Below are 20512 nucleotides of genomic sequence, written 5' to 3'. Positions count from 1 at the left end.
ATGAGTTAATATAGGAAACTAGTGTTGTGATTACGTCTTGTGGAGAATATGAGTTAATATAGGAAACTAGTGTTGTGATTACGTCTTGTGGAGAATATGAGTTAATATAGGAAACTAGTGTTGTGATTACGTCTTGTGGAGAAGATGAGTAATTATCAAGAGCTTGTTTACATCAAAACGCTTACTAGCTAAATCAAGTTTCAAAACATTATTTCATGACAAGTTATACTTGAGAAGACAAATTGTATAAGCTTATTCAATTAAGTTTGTTTTATTTTATTCGTTGATTATTTCGAAATTTTAATCATGCTATATTTTTACTCAACCTTTTTAGAATTTTAAATTATTCAAATAATTTCCTTTATCCTTATGTTCAGTGTTAATCATCATGAGAAGAAATTTCACAAGGGGATATTTAAAACAAACTACTGAGTATGAAAAATGTTAAGAGCTTGATTTCTGGTAAAAAATAGGATTGTTTTTATGAGATGCTGAACTTCAGGAAACTAGCACCGTCAGGTCAACAATGTAGCATTAATGGGTCATTGATGGGTTTAAAGACGTACATCCTGTAAAAGGATGTTAAGTTAGAGAACTTTACAGATAATGTAAATGTTGAACAGAACAGTTGTATCAAGTTGAATTACTTTAGTACTAGATATAGGAAAACGTTTGAGCTTTATTGTTACCTTTATATTAACCCTTTCTATCTTTAGAAATAGATAAATTGTTGATTTGATCAAACCAAAGGTTTACTAGAAGATGCTAAGGCATTGTTAAAAGTGCATCTTTTCATTTATTGAACTTTTCATCTACAGGTTTCAATAATAGATAGAATTTGCGTTTTCTGTGGATTGGTTGAGTACTACACTGCCTGTGTTCGTTTTTATACTCGCAGTGACTTTGGATGATATATACTAATACAGTAAACTCAAGTAATAAAACACACTGCCGTATCAAACAAATACATTCTGAAACATGGCTTTTTCAGAACTCTCTCTTGCACAATTACACCTTAACTGCCATATTATAGAAGAGAATTTTCAATCATAGCACCAAACTCTGCAGCATTACCTGTGTTGGCATACTATATAGCATCAGCACCTGGAGCATTACGTGCGTTTTTGGTATACTGTACAGCCTCAACATCTGCACATTACCTGTGTTGGCATACTATATAGCAACGGCACCTGTGTTGGTATACTCTACAAGGCAGCTTCATTCAGAATGGTTATTCTGAAGACAGTTTCCGAACCACTAACTTCCACAGCGACATCTGTAAAGTATAGAGCATCCACATGTGGAGTCACCTGAGGTAGCGCATGTTGCACATGACAGTTTCATTCAAAGTGCAACACCCACAATGCTTATTGTTTATATCTCTCTGTTCCGGGAAACAATTACTTTTTGTGTGTATATACAAGCAATTTCTTAAGTTTAACAGCACGTAATGTCTGTTTATGTTCGTTCCAAAGCTAAACAAGATTTCAACATTACCTAATATACCTTGTCCGTTCTGTCCAACGAACCTTATATATCATAGCCGCTGCTGTTTCTCTATCAAGATACTTGACTTCCAATATTCACAGCCTATATACAAAACATTTTTATATTTGAACAGAGTAACAAGTTTAAACGTCGACTTTTTGAAATCGTTTACTGGAAGCTCATAATTCAATATGCTTTTATGTTGTGTTATTTGTATATTTTAATGTATGGTTTAAACTAATACCACAGTTAATTTCGTAAAACGAATTTATACGCTTCGGTAGCTGATATACTGTTGCATAAAAATAATTGCAATATAATACTAAATAATTCGTTAGGCCATTCTTTTAAATAAGAATAAAATCAAGAGCAACTTACAATCCCTCAGTATCTTATTTTCATCATAACTGTAGCCCCCCAGTGGCACAGCGGTATGTCTGCGGACTTACAACGCTAGAAATCGGGTTTCGATACCCGTGGTGGGCAGAGCACAGATAGACCTTTGTGTGGCTTTGTGCTTAATTTCAAATAAACAAATAATCATAACTGTAACTCACACTAATTGTTTTCATCATAACTTTAACTCACAGTAATTATTTACAGTTAACGTCCTTCCTGTACCAATTGGTCCCTAGTTCTGTAGAATAGATAGTTTAACTACCTGATGTAGATGACTGACACTTAATATTTCAGATCACCTGATTACAGGCAGCGAGCTAGTGTGATACCTTCTCATAAGGCTTCTGTTTATTTCCCATTTCATCCGCAATACATTCTCGTTCGATTTACTGAATGTGAAAGCAGAAGAATGAAGACCGCACTTAACAGTTTAAACTATAAAGTTTTAATCAATGTTACATATTTGTATAACAAAATTTTGGTTAAAATCTAAAATTAAACAAACGTTGAACAGGAAGTTTAACATTAAACGAAATTTGAATCATATATATATCAGGGAATGAAACAGTATTATAGCTAAATTGATAAAATTGATTGTTACTGGATCATGTGTTGTGTTTTTAGTTAAAAAACATTTAACGTTATTGATAGGCAGACAACAGTTAACAAGCAGTTAAAGTTACTGATAGTTGTAGGGGATATATTTTTTTCATTTTAGTTAAGAGACACACTAAGTTTCTGGTGGAAAAACATTTCAAGTTACTGAAAGCTACACAGGGTATTTTTTTATTTTAGTTAACAGACATTAAATGTTACTGGTAGGCTGCCCAATAGTTAATCTTTCAAGCAGTAGGATCTACTCTTTAGGTAAATATTCATTTTTTCGGTTTAAAACGGTTATGCCAAGCAATGGTGAAAAACAGTGGTTAAGGAATCAGAAATTAAATGTGTTTAGTCGATAAATAAATAGCTACTCATAATATCAATGGATTTCAACACAACAGTAAGACACTGAGAATAATTACATAATAGGTGTATCACAAAATCGAAGAGTCGGTAATATTATTAGTATCCATAAAACCAGTTGATTCATATAAAATTACAGTATAAGAGAGTTTCTGTTAGCTTGATTATGAATTATACTCTCGGTCAATTAGTATGTTAGGAGTTAATTCAATACTGAAGCTCCTAGTAGCTTCATTGCGGGATTACCTTGCTACAACTGCGTATATTAAGTTAAAAGTATACTAGTTCTTAACAAACAAGTCATCAATAGTTGAATCAGTAGAGTATCTTTCTATGTTTCACATAGTTCGCATATTAAGAGTTAAAAGTATACTAGTTCTTAACAAACAAGTCATCAATAGTTGAATCAGTAGAGTATCTTTCTATGTTTCACATAGTTCGTATATTAAGAGTTAAAAGTATACTAGTTCTTAACAAACAAGTCATCAATAGTTGAATTAGTAGAGTATCTTTCTATGTTACACATAGTTCGTATATTAAGAGTTAAAAGTATACTAGTTCTTAACAAACAAGTCATCAATAGTTGAATTAGTAGAGTATCTTTCTATGTTACACATAGTTCGCATATTAAGAGTTAAAAGTATACTAGTTCTTAACGAACATATCATCAGTAGTTGAATCAGTAGAGTATCTTTCTATGTTTCACATAGTTCGCATATTAAGAGTTAAAAGTATACTAGTTCTTAACAAACAAGTCATCAATAATTGGATTAGTAGAGTATCTTTCTATGTTTCACATAGTTCGCATATTAAGAGTTAAAAGTATACTAGTTCTTAACAAACAAGTCATCAATAGTTGAATTAGTAGAGTATCTTTCTATGTTACACATAGTTCGCATATTAAGAGTTAAAAGTATACTAGTTCTTAACGAACATATCATCAGTAGTTGAATCAGTAGAGTATATTTCTATGTTACACATAGTTCGCATATTAAGAGTTCAAAGTGCCCTATTTCTTAACAAATAAATCTTTTGATGGTTCGATGACAACGATATCCTCTTGTTATTTGAAACACAAAGCTACGATTTTTTTATTAGATTACATCACAGCACTTATTTTGTGGAATGGTTAGTAATACGTGTATTAAGAGATAAGTTATTATATACTCTATTAACGGTAATAAATATTTTCTATTGCATATTGTTTATAACAATTTCTTTCACAACAGCGACATAGTATAAGCATAGATTAGTTTTTACTATCGTACAAAAACGAAATCGCACAAAAAACAAAAAATAGTCTAGTTTGCGTTCCAAGAACAATACAAAAACACGTCAATGTATAATGCCAACATAGCATTATTTATATATTACCAATTGTTTATTTATTCAGTATTATTTATTATTCTAAGAGCTTTACTTTCAGATTTGGCTCAGCAGAAGAGTGATATTCGTCGATACAAAACATCGCACCCAATTAAAATATAGATCATCCTTTGTTACATAATAAAATTGTGACATCAATCGAACAAAACCACCTTCTATCTATTAACTATAGCAGTAGAAGCATACGTCATTCATAACAACAACATTGTAGGCGTGCTAACGATAACGATACAAGTGTTCGCCTCTGTATGCTAACGACATAATAACGCAATAAGTGTGTATATATATATACATATAGTGATAATTACTAAATAAACAGTATCGAATGAGTGGTAATAATGACAATACAAGTGTGTAAACTTCCAGAGAATCTTACAAATACGTTCTGAATTTGAGTTCGTCACACAAATTGGATGTTCCTGATAAAAGCGTAAATCCCGAAATGTTAAGCACATAAGTCAACTTATAAGATTCTCTGGAGTTCACGATTGTGTTATTTATTTGTAAGTATGTGTACTACGATCCAGTTAGCATCACGTAAATATAAAGTGTAAATAACGAAAGGAAGATTAAAATTAATAATAATGCTATTAATAAGTGATTCAACAAAAAAAAACAACATATATCTAATTCTAATATGACAATATAGACGAGAGAATGTTATCATCAAACTGTATCTTTAAGCAAAATATGATAGTCTTATGAGCTTATTGCTGTGCATACAAAATATACAATGTAAGAAAACTTATTTCAATCCCATGTCGCTATGTTGTATAAGTTTTTTCTTAACAACAAAAAAGAAACATATAGCATTGACAGTCCTGAAAAGGTTGTCGTTTTTAAGTAAAACTAACAAAGCTGGTTGTCCTATTTCAAATGAAAACTCTTTCAAGGTTGTCTTCTTCCAAAAAAATGACGCTGTTGAAAAAGTTGTATGCCTTCTAACTTAAAACATTCTGTAAGGCTATTTTTTTTTATTCCTGTAAACTCCCAGTGGAGCATAGAGCCGCAACAACACCTCGCCAACGGAAGTTGTTGTTGCAGTTACTTGTAGCAGGTTGGTTTTTTACGGGATGGAGTTGCTAACCCCACGCCCAACCCTCCTCCTTTCTCAACCTGGACTTGGGACCAGGAAATGGCGGAGGTTGGCATGTTTGGTATGACGGGGATTCGAACCCGCGACCCTCAGATTACGAGACGAGCGCCCTAACCACCTGGCCATGCCGGGCCTGTAAGGCTATTAAGAATGATTAAAATTCTTGGATGAAAAAATCATCAGATGTTCATTTTGTTAGTTGCAATACCATTATCACAACAAAAGCTTTACCTTATCTAAGATTTATATTCAAACTAAAATAAATAACAAAACTGAGAGTTTACTTGTTAATATTAAACAATACCTAGATATTTTATGATGAGTTTCGTTCTCTAGAAAGGTACATGAAGTTTAGGCTTACCACAGAGCACGTGATTTTCCAAGGCTGCCTACTGTTTTCACTAACGACAATGCTCTATACCGCTTTAGCATATCACTTAATATAAAATTAAAGTTATAAGGCATTGCAAGAAAGCGTTCGTGTCATCATCATTGTAAGAGCTAAGAAGCCTTCCTCTACGTTCCCATAGCAACCTAAAGAGGGCATACGCGATTGGCCTACAGGGTTAAGTAGGCAAGTCATTCTATGTTTGTTGTCGCAAGTAGTAATGGATGTAATAATACACATACTTCATGTTTTTTTCAAGAAAATAAAATACTCTGTTACCGTTTATAAGGATTATTTTTGGAAACAAATTTACAGTTAGGAGAATGTAATTTAGTGTTATAGTCTATTCCCAAATGGCATAACTTCTAACAGACCAATAGGAACGAGTAAAAACAGTACTTTCTCTGGCTTCATTAGATAATAACTATATAATTTAGATACGAAACGTATTGCAGCAAAATTGTGTAAGTACTCAACATCAAAAGAGAAATTTAAATCCAGATGTAAACAGGATATTATTCGTTGTGGTCATTAGTTCGTGCATGTGAATAACAGACTAATATTGATAACATGAACAACACACACACACAGGAAATAAAAAAGAAACACTATTTTCTATCGAATACAGTCAATAAACTAAAACTTTAACATATTATAGTAATGATAGACATTTCAGAATTTGTTCAAGTTATTCTTAGACATATATATTATCTTGTAATGATCTAAAATGAATACGACGCTACAATCAGGGTTCAACCACAAAAATAATTTATCAACAATAACAACACTTAGAAATAAATTCAACACTTACCAAACCACAGTTAATGAACGAGTGCCTGGCCAGGACTTCACACCAATATTAATAAACAATTTATCATAAATATTAATAAATCAATAATAACGGAATCAGGAAAAAGAATCAGAAAGAAGAAAAACGATGTCCAATAAAAATACAGTAAATACAATATTCCAACAATACCTTTTAATATCAATATCGATAACAATTGCTTGGTAAAAGAGTAGCCCAGGAGTTGGTGGTGGGTAGTATGACTAGCTGCATTAACTCTATCTAGTCTTTCACTGCTAAATTAGGGACGGCTAGCGCAGATTGCTCTCGTGTAGCTTTGAGCGAAATTCAAACCAAACTCTAACAAATCATCTAGCTTGTGTATTTCAACAATTGTCACAACTCTCTCTCTCTCTCAACGTGTAATTTGATTGATTTTTTTTTCAATTCACAGTTATATTAGAATAATTATTTTAGTTTTCCCTTCAGAAATGGTTATGACTGAATAGTTATCCGAGTTTTCCCAATGAGCTTGTATACTCTTCATGGTGTTAATAATTCTCCAAACATATTTAAAACAGTTAATGATATTTTGCTGCTAAAAAACTTTAATATTGAAAGCATGGATATTTGATGAGCAATTTAGAAATCGATAGGTAGGAAGATAGAGCGACAGGCTATCTCTTTATATATTTATTACCAATACCTACGTACTAATTCATTATTTTATCCGATACGAAAAGAAGTATTCCTCTGAGAAAAATGAGGTTTATCATTTCTGGTAGAATTAAAAATTAAACCAGGCAGTTATGTACAAAAAAAGTAGTAGGAGCATGTACACATTTTAATATTTGATAACATGCCTCTTACACAGTTTACAAAGAAGCATCTTGTAAATAATTCATTCTAGTTCATGTCATACTTGTAGAGTTATAACTCATATTTATTGAAGCCTTCCAAAAATTATATAACACTAGCATACATCTTTTATATTTATACTAGCAGAGTTACCCGGCGTTGCACAGTGAAAATTTAGATTTGAAATGTATAGATCAGTATTTTTTTCAGCAAATTATTCAGTAAGTAGACAAAACCTGTGATGCGAGAAATAAAAAAGCAATTAATCAAACAAAACTTTATTTGAAATTAGATCGTGTTTGAACTTGTCTTGTTCTTTGATCCTGAAGTCGTACATCATGTTACTCCTCTGTTTCTTGCTCTCTGTAAGCTATTTGTCTTAATTTTTGTGCTTGAAGTATGGTTTGACGTTGTTCAGAAGTTTCTTGTTGTCTATATCCAGCTTGCCTTGATGATTCTGACTGAACTCTGGCTTTGTGCTGTTCAACAGTTTCTTGCTGTCTTTGAGTAGCCTGCCTTTCAGCTTGAGCTCGAAGTCTAGCTTTACGTTGTTCCAAAGTATCTTCCTGTATTTGTGCAGCCTGTCTTGCAGCTTGTGCTTGAAGTCTTTGATTGCGTTCTTCTTCTCTTTCAGCTGCTCTTTGTGCTTGCATTCTTTTAGCGGCAGAAGACTTTCCATAGAAAGGGCGTTTCTTGGGTGGCATAATCACCTGTATCACTAAACAATAGTTTGCAATTCACAAAGTTACTAAATCACTTATGAAACCATTTAGTACTATTTAAAGAAAACTGTTTTTGGAAATACTGAATTGACAGCAAGGTGATCTGAGTGTCTCCCGCCATAACGCTTTCTATGTGCAAAACGTGCTCATGTTTGTATGTTTATTACAAAAAAATGTATTAAAAAAAATGGCGCAATAATCATTAATTGCCAATTTCGTCATTAAATACTACACCAAATACAAAATAAATAGCACCATTAAATTTCTTGTAAAAAACTAGGTTATTATGAAGTTATTTTAAAATTTGGAAGTTCAACCGTTTGGTTTTCTATAGAGAACAAAATAAACAAATAAACAAACTTCCTCTTATATATATATATATTAAATAAAAACAAATATATATACATCTGGAGTGTAAAGGTCGTTTATCTAAACTTTTATCACAAATAAGAATTTGTCTGTTACTAAATACAAATATACACTACGTGCTTCTTTACAGGGAAATCGAAATCCTAATTTTACCATTATAAGGTGTAAGATTTTCCGCTCTAAACAAAAGACAAAATTCTGCTATATTTGTCTGAACGCTCCTTCACAATATGGGTAATAGAATAACTGTTATATCTTCGTCTAAACTAATTGCTTAATGACGCATATGTTAAAATACGTTTTTCATTATCACTTTTTCCTCGACTACAACACATTGTATACGTGTATCGTGTCAATAGTTGATTTGAGATTTTGTAACTTATGACATTTTCTGTCAATAAACTATTCTTACACAAAATGGTGGATGTGGAAAACTCACGAAATCGAAATGGTATTCGTTCCGAAGGGCGAACGGCCAACCAAATTAATAATAGTACTACTAATTATGTGAATGAAAACGTTACTTATAAAACAGCAAGTGAATATGCTTCAACAGTAAATCAATGGCTTTGGCAATGTTATTACCGGCAGTGTTTTTTAGCCTATTTTCCTTATTTTCTTCTTCAATCTGCTTATCATTATCAAAATACGAACACTGGAACAGGCGACGTAAACAGAAATTTTCCTTCTCCTGTTTTTCCTACTCAACATAATCTTGGTAACACAGATCTACAAAATGTAAATGCTCAACAAGCTGACGATTTACCTTTTCAGAACCAAGCGCCTAGAATTAATGAACAAGAAATTCGAGCTCAGCCTCAGCCAGAAAGAGGACAAGTAGGCTTACAGCAAGGTAACTAAATTGTCAGTGTTAACCCTAAATTATATCGGTGAAAAAAGACGAAGTACAAAAGTCATTCATGTTATTGAGATCACCCCTACACCCATCGGAATAAACAAATAAAAAAGGCAAAGCCAAATTAATCATTTAATGGTAACCCTTCACATCTTCTATAAACCATTCAGATCTATTAGGCCGTCAAAAAATTAGTGTCGCGTTTTTGAACACTTTCATTAACCAACCCCTAAAAATGTACATCATGTATTATAGTCAAATGAACCGCCTAAACGTTATGTTCGTGTAGCCTATATACTGTGTAAAGTTTAGTATACTCTAATCCCTTATCGTGATGACACACGATGAGACACACATTCAGCATGTAATGGTGTTTGAATACAAGAAGGGAAACAATGCCTCTGTAGCCACAAAGAATATCAAAGAAGTTTATTCATCGTTTCCAACGTGTGAATGTTGCTTTGACTCTTCTGGCGCGTAAACCTTTTTTTTTGGGGGGGATATTAAATGCCAAAAACAATGGCTCAGTTCTAGACAAAAACCACTTCCAACCCCAAAACCTGGACTGCAGCCACAGAAAATGATGCTTTGCATTTGGTGGACATCAAAGGAGTAATTCATTTCAAACTCCACAATCCACAGCGTATTGTCGATGCAGAGATCTATAGTCAGCAACAGAAACGCACTTCGCTCGTCAATCGGAAAGGTGTTCTTCTTCACGACAGTGTGGCACGTTGTAATGTTATAATAATAACCTATTCCCACAAATCCTAAACTGCACATTAACGCCTCCTAACAACCATTCTCATAAGATTATTAACATCATGCAATTTAAATTATTATATGAAAACATTCATGTCAAATATACTTCTTTCTCACAACTAGCACAAGTTTCATTACAACTGTATTCCACACACAATTCTACGTTGTCTCCCATAGATCTCAACAGTGTTACTCACTTGGTTGAACAGACTACCAATAACTTAAATCATACTATCACCACATGTCATAGGAAGAAGTTCCAGTTCCTAAAAAAAAAAACTAGTTCCAAGAATTCAGGTCTTCAGTAAATCAATGGCAACAGAACTCTGGTAAAAATCAAGTCGTTGTTAATGTTTCTAAATTTAAACTTTCCAGGGATGAATTTGAGGCTGTTAGAAAAAAAAAGTTTAAGCTTGTTGTTACTCCAAAACAGTTTCCCCTTTTAGAACTAAAAATAAATTTAGAAATCTCGCCAAAAAAAAAAGCTGCAATCCAAGATAACATTAAAACCAAGATTTATCCACAGATCTCTTATGAGCCAAATGGCACTGATAACGTCACTTCTCCATCTAGTTCCATTGAAATATCTAACATTCTAAAAAAATCCTGAAGTTTTCTTCCCACATATTTCTCCAGATAAGATTTTTCTATTAATGCTTAAACCGAAATAAATAAATTGAACAAATTAAACTTAACCTGGAACCTTATATTAAAGCATTGAAATTTTTATAAAGGAATAACATAACTTGGTTAAAAGTGGATAATGGCAACTTCATTGTAATCATGGGTCGTTCTGATTATGTCATTAATGCTCATAAGACAAGACTCATTTCTTCTTATTGAACACAAACTTAACAGCTACCTGAGAAAAGAAACTGTTCTTTTCTACTATGGCTAAAAAATAAAGGAGCTTCTTGAAAATGATCTGTATACCTTTCTCAGACCAACTGATTTAAGAACTCCACAAATTTGTGCTCTTTACAAAATTCATAAATCTGATTTCCCTATGAACTATTGTCTCGGCTTATGGAACCTGTACTTTCAATTTAGGCAAATATATAGCTTGGCTATATTCTCGTTATGTCAACTGTGACTTATCATTTATCAAAAATTCAGAAAAGTTTGTCATACATTTTGACCCACTTTCCAGTATCGTCAGTTTCAACATGAAAAACTTGTCCATGCAAGTACTGGTATCTGTAGCAGTGGATTGAACCCTTGATTGTTTCATAACCATTCCTTCTTCTAGTTCTTTACTTTCTTGTGAAATTCTGTAAAAAATGTTTCTACTTCACCACTTCATGCAACGACTTTCAATTCGAGGGTCTCAATTATGATCAGATTGAAGGAAACATGGGTAATCTCATTGCTCCCCTTCTCACAAACATATTCATGATCAGAATTGAAGATCAAGCTATTTCCACATCTCTTCATCCATCACTCTTCTGACTTTAATGATTCCTCATCCATTGAAAAGTTCTTTTCACATCTGAACTTGATCCATTCTGATATTAAGTTTATCAGTGAACGTGAAGAAAGCCATACACTTCCATTTCTCTATGTTCTCATTGAAAGACATAATAATAAGTTCCACACTTTCAGTTATCATAAGGATACAGGTTTATATGTAAAAATAAGACATTGTATGAATTTTGTATCATGTTATCAAGACTATTAATTCCAGTAACATATATTTTCAATTGGACCTGAACAAATTTAAAATAGAATTAATAACCCAAAACGGTTTTCCTCTGGAATCTGTTAACAAAGTCTTCTTTAAATTTAATAAAAAATTTGAAGTGAAGTCGCAGTACAAGTCAAGTAATAATTAATACCCTATTTATTCCACAATTCCTTTTGTCTCAAAAGTGTCAGATTAAATCAGAATGTTTTGGGGAAAAATTGTAAATAAATTTCATATTATCTTCTTTGTACAATTTGTATTTCTTCCTGGCAGAAAACAACTTATATAAAAAAAAAAGCAACAATAACCAAGATTCTGATATTTCTAGTTCCATATATCAAATAAGTTGGGAACATTATGACAAGCTTTATGTTGGAGAAACCAAAAGTTAAGTTTCTGCCTGTGTTAAAGAATGTAAATCTCCCTCCCATGTTTGTGAGCATATGTAAGTAGTTGTACCTGATGATTCCAGGTTAAATACTGTAATCATAGACATTATATTCTGTATATCTGGCAATAAACAAGTTTCAAATAATGGGATACTTTCTTTAATTATTTATGCAAGCTTCTCCTACTACCTAACCTGTGTAAATAAAACCATGTCTTTTTATCCCTAAACTGCTGAAGAAGTTCCTTATATTTACTAAACAGCTTTTCTGATTTATAGATTCCAGTGTTATTTACTCCTATATGCACTTAAAAAAAAATTTGCCCTTTGATACAAACAATAAAACTGTCAACACTATAATGTCCTATTCTTTAGCACATGGCAAGCAAATTGTAGTCATAGCCTTTCTGTACTCCTACAACTATACTTAAGGAGATAGTTCTCCCACTGCATAAATAAACCTCTTTGTTCCTCATTAAATGTAACCAAAGGCTCAAATCTATTAGAGACTGGAACCTTTAGTGGAACTGGACATGTCTCAGTAGCCTTAACTTTTTTACTATTGTGCACACTTACAAACCCAGCACTCTCATTGTGTCTGTTTAAAGCAAGTACTAGTGCATTGTATAACTTAATTGTTTTTTGGTGGGGGTTGTTTAATAATGTATTGTATTAATGATAAAAAATTGACCATTTAGTTGCAATTACTTATTGTTTGTGACTCATGTACGTTTCCATAATTCCAGTACTGTATGTATGAATTAATTATAATATTGAGGAAATCAATTTCCTTTTTTTTCTGAGGGAATTGTAAAAACATCAGGCATTTATTTACTTCTATTTATCCGTGAGAGAATTGTAAAAAACATCGGGATTTTGTTTACTTCTATTTATCTGTGATTTCTTGCATGCAATCCATTTTTTTTCCAGTTAAATTCAAAAAATTAAATATTTGGGTAAGAAAAGGTCATAGGCATAAGTTTTGGGCATAAACTGACTAGATGTTTCAGGTGAGTTTTGTAATACAAATTGGCCAACAAGTGTGTGAAAGAAACAACTGCATGTAGATCTATGTGAAAGAACTTTTAAATCAAAGGTAATAAATATCAAATAACGCTTTATAAATTTATACCAGCACATTATAAAGCATTTACAGATACTTTGTTTAAAAATATTAGCTTTTTTGAATTCTTTAATAATGATATTTTGTATTTATAATGCAATGAGAAGTTATAAAGAAACATTTCATAAACTATAGATTTTTTATACATCATACCAAGTGCTTATTGAGATTGTGTTTTTGATATTTTTTAAGAAATGGATGACTGATACTTATTTGTTATTTTAGGATGAAAATAAAATTAAAGTTTATGAAGCTTTTTTGACTCGGTAGTTGTTGGTCCACCGTTTAAACCTAATAGTAATAGGTGGGAAATTACTGGTATTTTCTAATTGATTAATTGATGGCTCCATTAATTGATTAGTACAGTGTTTCTCAACTGTGGTATGTGCAAGAAAAAAACAGAAGTTGGTGATTGGTGCAGCCAGTTTCGTTGTCTCTCTCTATCTGTAAGCACCATGTCTAGACGGGACATTAGTGACCATGGCCTTTCACAGATTCTTATCGTTTGTTGTTTTCAATGGTTCTGCTTCACTCACATTCATCCATGTTCTGAGTCTACTGATGTAAATCAGTTTTGGCTTACCTTTACTTTGTTTCCTGTTACTGCTAAATTTTCTAGCTTGTCTTTTCTTATTATGTGACCAACGAACTGGAGTTGTCTTCTTCTAATTGTTATTATCTCATCTCTGTGTGTTCCTCAGTACCTCTTCACATGTCACATGATATATTCACAACATTCTTCTGTAAAACCACATCTCAATTGATTGTAATCTCCTTTCCAAAGTTGGTGAAATTGTCAAACACTCACTGCTTTATGTAAGAATCAAATGTACATAACAATGTAGCTCTCTGAGCTTGAATTCCGTTGATATTTTACTATCTTTCACTTTATTACTTATCTTCTGGAATGTATTTTTTACCAACTTCCCCTAGTCAGCAGTTAAAAAAGACAATAAATAAATAAATATATATTTATATATATATGCTGGTGCTGCATGCCACTTACCTTTCCTCTAGTCAGCAATTCAAAATTAATGACAGTGGCAGATAGCCTTAGTAGCTTTGCCATGAAAAAGACGAGTCAAGGAAGTTTGGTGGCAATGAAAATTTAACCCAAGACCCTCGTGTCACAAGCCCCTCTACCCTAGACTCACCAAAGCTGAACAAATTTGAAATATAAATGAAACTTATAAGGCTAAAATTGGGCTGGGCACAGATAGCCAATTATTTAGCTTTATGCTTAACAGTAAACAAACAATATTTTGTTTATTTGAATAGTTGGAATAACTGAAAACAGTAATAATCAGAAACACTAATTTTGATGAATCAAAAATTTTGATTGATTAATTGTGAAACTAACTTGTTAAATTTACGGTTATAACTAGTAAAAAAAAATGTGTACCAATTGTATTTTAGTAATTTGTATTGTTTAAGACGTTGAAAGGCAACTAATTTTTTAACACATCTGTGTTGATTGCAGGTGTTGGAAGAGAGTTTTATGTACCTCCTCTCTGGAAACGATTTCTTGCAGAAGTTATAGACTTTTTTATCTTACTGGTGATGAAGATCATGGTGACATATCTTGCAGCTGAGTTTGGTGTCATGTAAGATGTGCTCAAGAATTTTATTAAGATTAGATTTATTGCTTATTTTTAGTGTGTGTTTATTTAATGTATGGATATGCTGGAGTAAGAAATCGCAGGATGAAATCTAATGTTTTATGACTTGTAAATGTTCTTATGTAGAAGAGAAACCAGGGCATCTCTCACATAGGTGGGCCAAAAGAGTTTACTTTCATTAGTCTCCTTTATGATAAACTGTTATACCCTTGACTTTGGTTGGCATAAAGGAATGAGATCGGATTATTAATTTTTGTGTTATATTTAATTTTACATCGAGATAAAAGAGAAATGATGTTTGTTCTCCTTTCCTTAAACACAATTGTTGAAACCTTAACTTTTTTGTACTTTGATCTTCACACCAAGAGGTCATGTAGATGAGTTATTTAGGACACTGAGCAGTATACTTTTTTAACTATAATAAAATTATAAACTATTATTTTATAATGACATTATAAGAAAAACTAATATTTACTGAAGAGTAACAATTGTATAAAAAAATATCAAAATAAAGGGAATTTTATTTTTCTTTATCATGGTATGTAATATTTCAATATTAAAATGACTTTGGAGCAGAAATGCTACAGAAATTAGTTTCTCATGCTGTATAACAGCATAATAAAAACTTGTTGCCCAACTTCCTCCTGAACAAGCTGAACCTGTTTGGGATGACGAATCATTTGACATCCTTTTTCCTCCACTTGAATTTGCTGTGTCTTCCAAAGTTCCTACTCTGGATTCTTCTGCTAGGCCTAATACAGCTTTTTTTGGACATGATTTCCCAGGTATGTTTTGTTACATCCCTCTCCCTAATTTCCTATAATTCTCTCCCTTTGTTGTTACATGATACTCCTTCCTCTCAGTATTTTGTGTTTCCACTATTTCTTGATATTGGGGCTCATGCTGAGCATTTTGTATCTCAGTTACATGAGGGTGCTGGCATGTCTTGCCCTTCTTGGTTTTGGATCAGTTTGCTTTAGCCTACCATCATCTGATTCTGAACAACTGGAATACATTTTACCTGTTTGGGGGCAGACTCTGATTGTCCTGTTTGTTTGTTCCAAGCCCAATTTTCTCACCTTTGTCTTACCCTAACTTTTATCCTACAGTACTTGTCCATGATGCACCTTTTCTTCAAGGTGATCCACCAAGATCCTGAGGGTTTTTTAAGCATTACCCTAATTACATTCTTGTTGGCATGTTTGTTGACTTTGGCTCCTTCTTTACACACGTGGTTCCTCTGTTGTTGGGATTTTTTTGGGAGAGACACGGTTTTGTCCCAAGTTTGTTTGCCATTTCTTTTTCTTAGGGACTTATGTTTGGCCCCATTTCTCCATTGGTCAGTGTTTGAAGATGTTCCAGTGACTTTGGAATCCTGAGTGGAATCTGTGAGACAGCAATCAACTCTTTCCTCATTGGTTGATCGTTTGTCTCATCCCGTATTTCTGTTTCCCATCCCTTACCTGTTCTTTCCACTGGGGGACCTTCTCATCATTTATTCTATGCCAAGTGTCACGCCACTAACAGTATCGGTGAGTACTCCATGGGTTGTGGTCTGGTGAGGGCTCATTTATCCAAATTTGTTCATCTATGGTGAGACTTTGCCAAGGATCTATGGGTCCTTGAGGTTTTATCCAAGGGACTTGTCATCAACGTCTTCTCCCCTCCACTGTTGTCTCAGATCCTTGTTTCCTTTCTGTTGCCTCGTCTACCATATGTCAGTGTCTGTCTGAGGCAGTAGAGGATCGTCTTTCTCAAAAATGCCATCGAACCTGTGGTTCCCCCTTCTCTAGGGTTTTATTCCAGGCTGTTTGTGGTCTCTAAGAAAACCGGAGACTGGCAGCCTGTGATCGATCTGTCAATTACTTCTTGGTGCTGTCTCATTTTACCATGGAGTTGAATGCTTATCTCCATATTCCTATATCTTGCCAGTTTCCCTTCCTTCCATTTCCCAACTCTATTCCACGTCTGATCCAGAGAGACTTCTATGTCCAGTTCGTGCTCTTTGTTGTTATATTGCCCGTATGGCTTCTTTCCATCATAACTGTTCGATTGGCTTATTCTTCCTTGTCTCCTTTTTCCCATCAATTATTCCGGGTGTATTCCCGTCAGGCACCTTACTTTTTCCCTGTCATCTCATCTGCATTGTTCTTTGGAGGAAACTCTTCAAGTGGGCATGTGGACCACTCAACTTACTTTAATCTCTCACTATCTGCATCATGTTGTTGTTTCTTCCTCGTCGGGTTATCGTCTTCCACCTGTTGCTGTTCTTCAGACTTCAGTGCAACTATAACTGAGTAAGTTTTATTTCTTTATTTATGTACAATTTTCAGGAGCCTATCCCATGTTTCGATCTGGATACTACTTTATGGCAAATAGTGCCTGTCCAGGTATACTTGAATCACTTAGAACTGTACTAAAACCTGTACTGTAAGGCCATGTTGACACCTTCCTTGGCCACTAAACGCACACTGTTCTTTACTGTCACATATACTAGAGATGGGGTGTTCCGCAAGATCACTCATAGGTTATTCCTCACGATATATTTGCTTCATAGATAGTTGAAGAGTGTACCAGATAGCATATTGTTTGGAACATACCATGTAATGTATATCTGAAATTAAAGCAGGCAGTGTTTCTGTGGAGTCTGTAGAAAATTTATCTAACCGACCAGATTTATGATGTTTAAATATAGAATTTGTATGACCAAGAATATCATGATACCAGGTTGCTGTAGGGATCTGCCAATTTTTCAGATTCTTCTTATCAGGCTCTGGACAAGACTCACTGTTCAGAAGTATCAACTAACAGTCAACTGATTTTTAATATTTTCCTCACTTAACTGAAGATGTAGCTTTGACTTTCATCACCACGATACAATAATCTTTATTCATCTCATCCTTCTTCTAGGCTTAATGGTGGTTATCATCCTCAGATCACTATAGGTTAGTTCTCTCTCTCTTCATTGAACACATCCTTTTCATTTTAAGAAATTGTATTTCTTGATCTTATGTCACAATTAACAATGAATACATGAGAAATCAATGCACCATTATCTGTTTCTTTCAGATATAGGCATCTTTTATCAAGCTGTCACCCATTACACTACACATCTCTTTAGTGTACATAAATTGTGTGATACCTTATATTATAGTATTGTATATTAGTTACAACATACTACATAATTGTGAACAAATTTCTCTTCGTAGGCCTATGCTACTAGGACAAAACATATGTTATCATAACAGTCGTTCATGTGACGGTGAATGATGTTGAGCCTAACCTTTTAAATGTGTATGTTGTTGATGTGTAAACATGTGACATCCATGGATGCTAAGCTGCAACATTTGTTGAGTCTGATCGAGATGTACGTGAATATTCTTTTGTATAATGTTTAAAAAAGCAGTTCTTAGGAATGCACAAAGTATATTTAGTATACCGTTATTAATCTGAACTAGACAAAGCTAATATTGATATTCAACATTGTCACAGTAGATAAACTAGTGTTTTTAATGGGTTGTATTGAAATTATATAGGTCAGACTGTGGCATCACATTTTATCTAAGCCTGAAGTGTCATCATATGATATCAAAGTTACTATTTAGTCATCTATTTGACAGAATGTATATATACAGTACTATTTCTCTCTCTTTTTTTTTGAAATACATCTACATATACTTTAAATTGAGCCTTTTGCTTTTAATAGATATAGAACAAAAAAAAAAGCTTTTAAATTTTATTCTATCAAAATTTAACTTTTTCTTATGGCCTAAACCTCAGAAGAAGAAAAAAGATCAGTTAGGTAGGCTTGTTATTATGTTTTATTTTGTTAACAAATATTTTTTAGCTATTACAAAAACTGTTTAAAATAATTGAAGTTACCTCACCTATTAAATTCTTTCTTTTTGTAAAGTATATATAAATGATATTGAGTCTTCTCTTATTTGCTGTCTCTCTGTCTGATGACAGATGTGGGTCAACCCGCTTTACATATACCTGAAAAATCACTCCAACACTGTACTGATAACTGAGTACATAAACATACTTTCATCTTACCTCTTATGTTTCTGATAAAACATTTTCAGTTTTTCTAAACTTTCTATATAGGTTATAATTTGGTTCAAGTATTTCAGCCAGCTGACATCTGACTTTGTATCCAAATCTTTTAGGCTACTGTTATTTGACTTAACATTAAGGATTTATGTGTTTTGGCACTAACTGGTGACATTTAACTTTTATTTAGGTTTACAAACTAACTGAATGTAATTGTAATGCAATATTTGTCCAGCAGGTATATAGTTAACATATAATAGATTATCAATAAAGCCAAGTGCAGTGGATGAAAGCTGTAAGTTGTTTTAATTAAGTGCAGTATAGCAGATACAGAGATTGAGTATGTTATATTAAAATAATTTTGGAGCCTTACCATGTAATTCTCTATTTAACAACCTTACATCTTCACAATAGCCCTCCAATATCATTTCCATTCCAAAAGGTTCCATCATAAGGCTATCATGTCAAAAGCACAGTACTACTCCCTGCTGGCTTTCCATAGTCCATCTTGTGTATGTTTCTGGTTATTACTGTTTTTAAATATCCAAGTAATTAAATTATTGCCACTATGATTTATGCTTATTATTTTCAATTAATTTGAGGCTTGTCAGCTTAATTGATTAGTATCATGACTGAGGAAACTAATTAACTGATCAAAATTAGTGTTTTCAATTATTACTATCTTCAGTTATTCCAACTAACCACAAGTCTCATGTGAAAATATTTGATTAGGTGAACATAATTAATTAATGATCACTATAGCAAATAAAAATTGTTGGTCCGTCTCATCGTACGTGCAGATTCTGGGTTCTAGTTTAGAGTAAAGCATTAGATGCGTTTCAAAAGTAAGTATGCAAAATTCAGACAATTCTACCTTGATAGCAGTAATTAGAACTGGTTTTTGAATCCAATTGTAATTCTTAAATTTATATTTTACAGAGACATTGACAGATATGGCTCAGAATTTCTAGAGGGAAAAATGGATTTTAAAATGGCATTTGAAATGACCTCCGACGTTTTAACCCTTGAGGTTGCTCATCGTATCGTGGTGTGTTTATATGAGGTAAGTCGCTTGTTACTGTTCGTTGTGTGTGTTTCCTTCTAGCGTTTTATCCTAGACTTGCATACATTTTGTACAGTATTTGTTTTTCAATTAAAAAAAGATCTGATTGTTAAAAAAATCAACTCATTGTTATGATTTGTATTGGTTTGGTGAAACTTTCAAATACAGGGGAACTAAAATTTTTTTGATGTGCTAGCTCAAACTGAAATTCTACCAGCCTAACTACATTACCACACATCGTAAGTATATACATATCTGTAGTAATTGTAGGAAGTTTGGCCACAATATCACAAAACCAAAAATAATATGATTTACAACAGCATATGTTACCCCGACGTGAAATCTGTGGATAGGTTAACCAGTATATATATGTGACTTACGTGTGTTAAATGGCCCGGCATGGCCAGGTGGTTAGGGTGCTCGTCTCGCAATCTGCGGGTCGCGGGTTCGAATCCCCCGTCACACCAAACATGCTCGTCCTTTCAGCCGTGACAGTCAATCCCAC

At 33.2% G+C, this 20512-nt stretch overlaps 2 protein-coding genes across 3 annotated transcripts in view; one reads left to right on the top strand and one right to left on the bottom strand.

Annotated features, from left to right (window-relative positions):
* Nucleotides 1-5784, bottom strand: part of LOC106463451 (potassium voltage-gated channel subfamily H member 8-like) — a 47390-nt gene extending 41606 nt beyond the window's left edge. Inside the window, exon 1 of one of the 2 annotated variants that reach the window (XM_013923479.2) lies at nt 5697-5784. The gene's annotated coding sequence lies outside the window, so the exon portion shown is untranslated. Of the gene's footprint in view, nt 1-5639 lie in introns of both variants that reach the window. The other variant, XM_022390944.1, reaches the window with a different exon arrangement.
* Nucleotides 5785-8869: 3085 nt separating this feature from the next.
* The window catches only part of LOC106463452 (protein FAM8A1-like), an 18082-nt gene continuing 6439 nt past the window's right edge, over nt 8870-20512 (top strand). Inside the window, exons 1-3 of the mRNA XM_013923480.2 lie at nt 8870-9312; nt 14753-14876; nt 19884-20007. Of these exons, the coding sequence (XP_013778934.1) occupies nt 8877-9312; nt 14753-14876; nt 19884-20007 (684 nt within the window). The 5' untranslated portion in view covers nt 8870-8876. The remainder of the gene's footprint in view (nt 9313-14752; nt 14877-19883; nt 20008-20512) is intronic.

Source organism: Limulus polyphemus, unplaced genomic scaffold (genome assembly GCF_000517525.1).
Source record: "Limulus polyphemus unplaced genomic scaffold, Limulus_polyphemus-2.1.2 Scaffold1411, whole genome shotgun sequence".
Taxonomy (NCBI): Eukaryota; Metazoa; Arthropoda; class Merostomata; order Xiphosura; family Limulidae; genus Limulus; species Limulus polyphemus.
The sequence above is the reverse complement of the archived record's forward strand: the minus strand, read 5'-3'. Positions and strand labels throughout refer to the sequence as shown.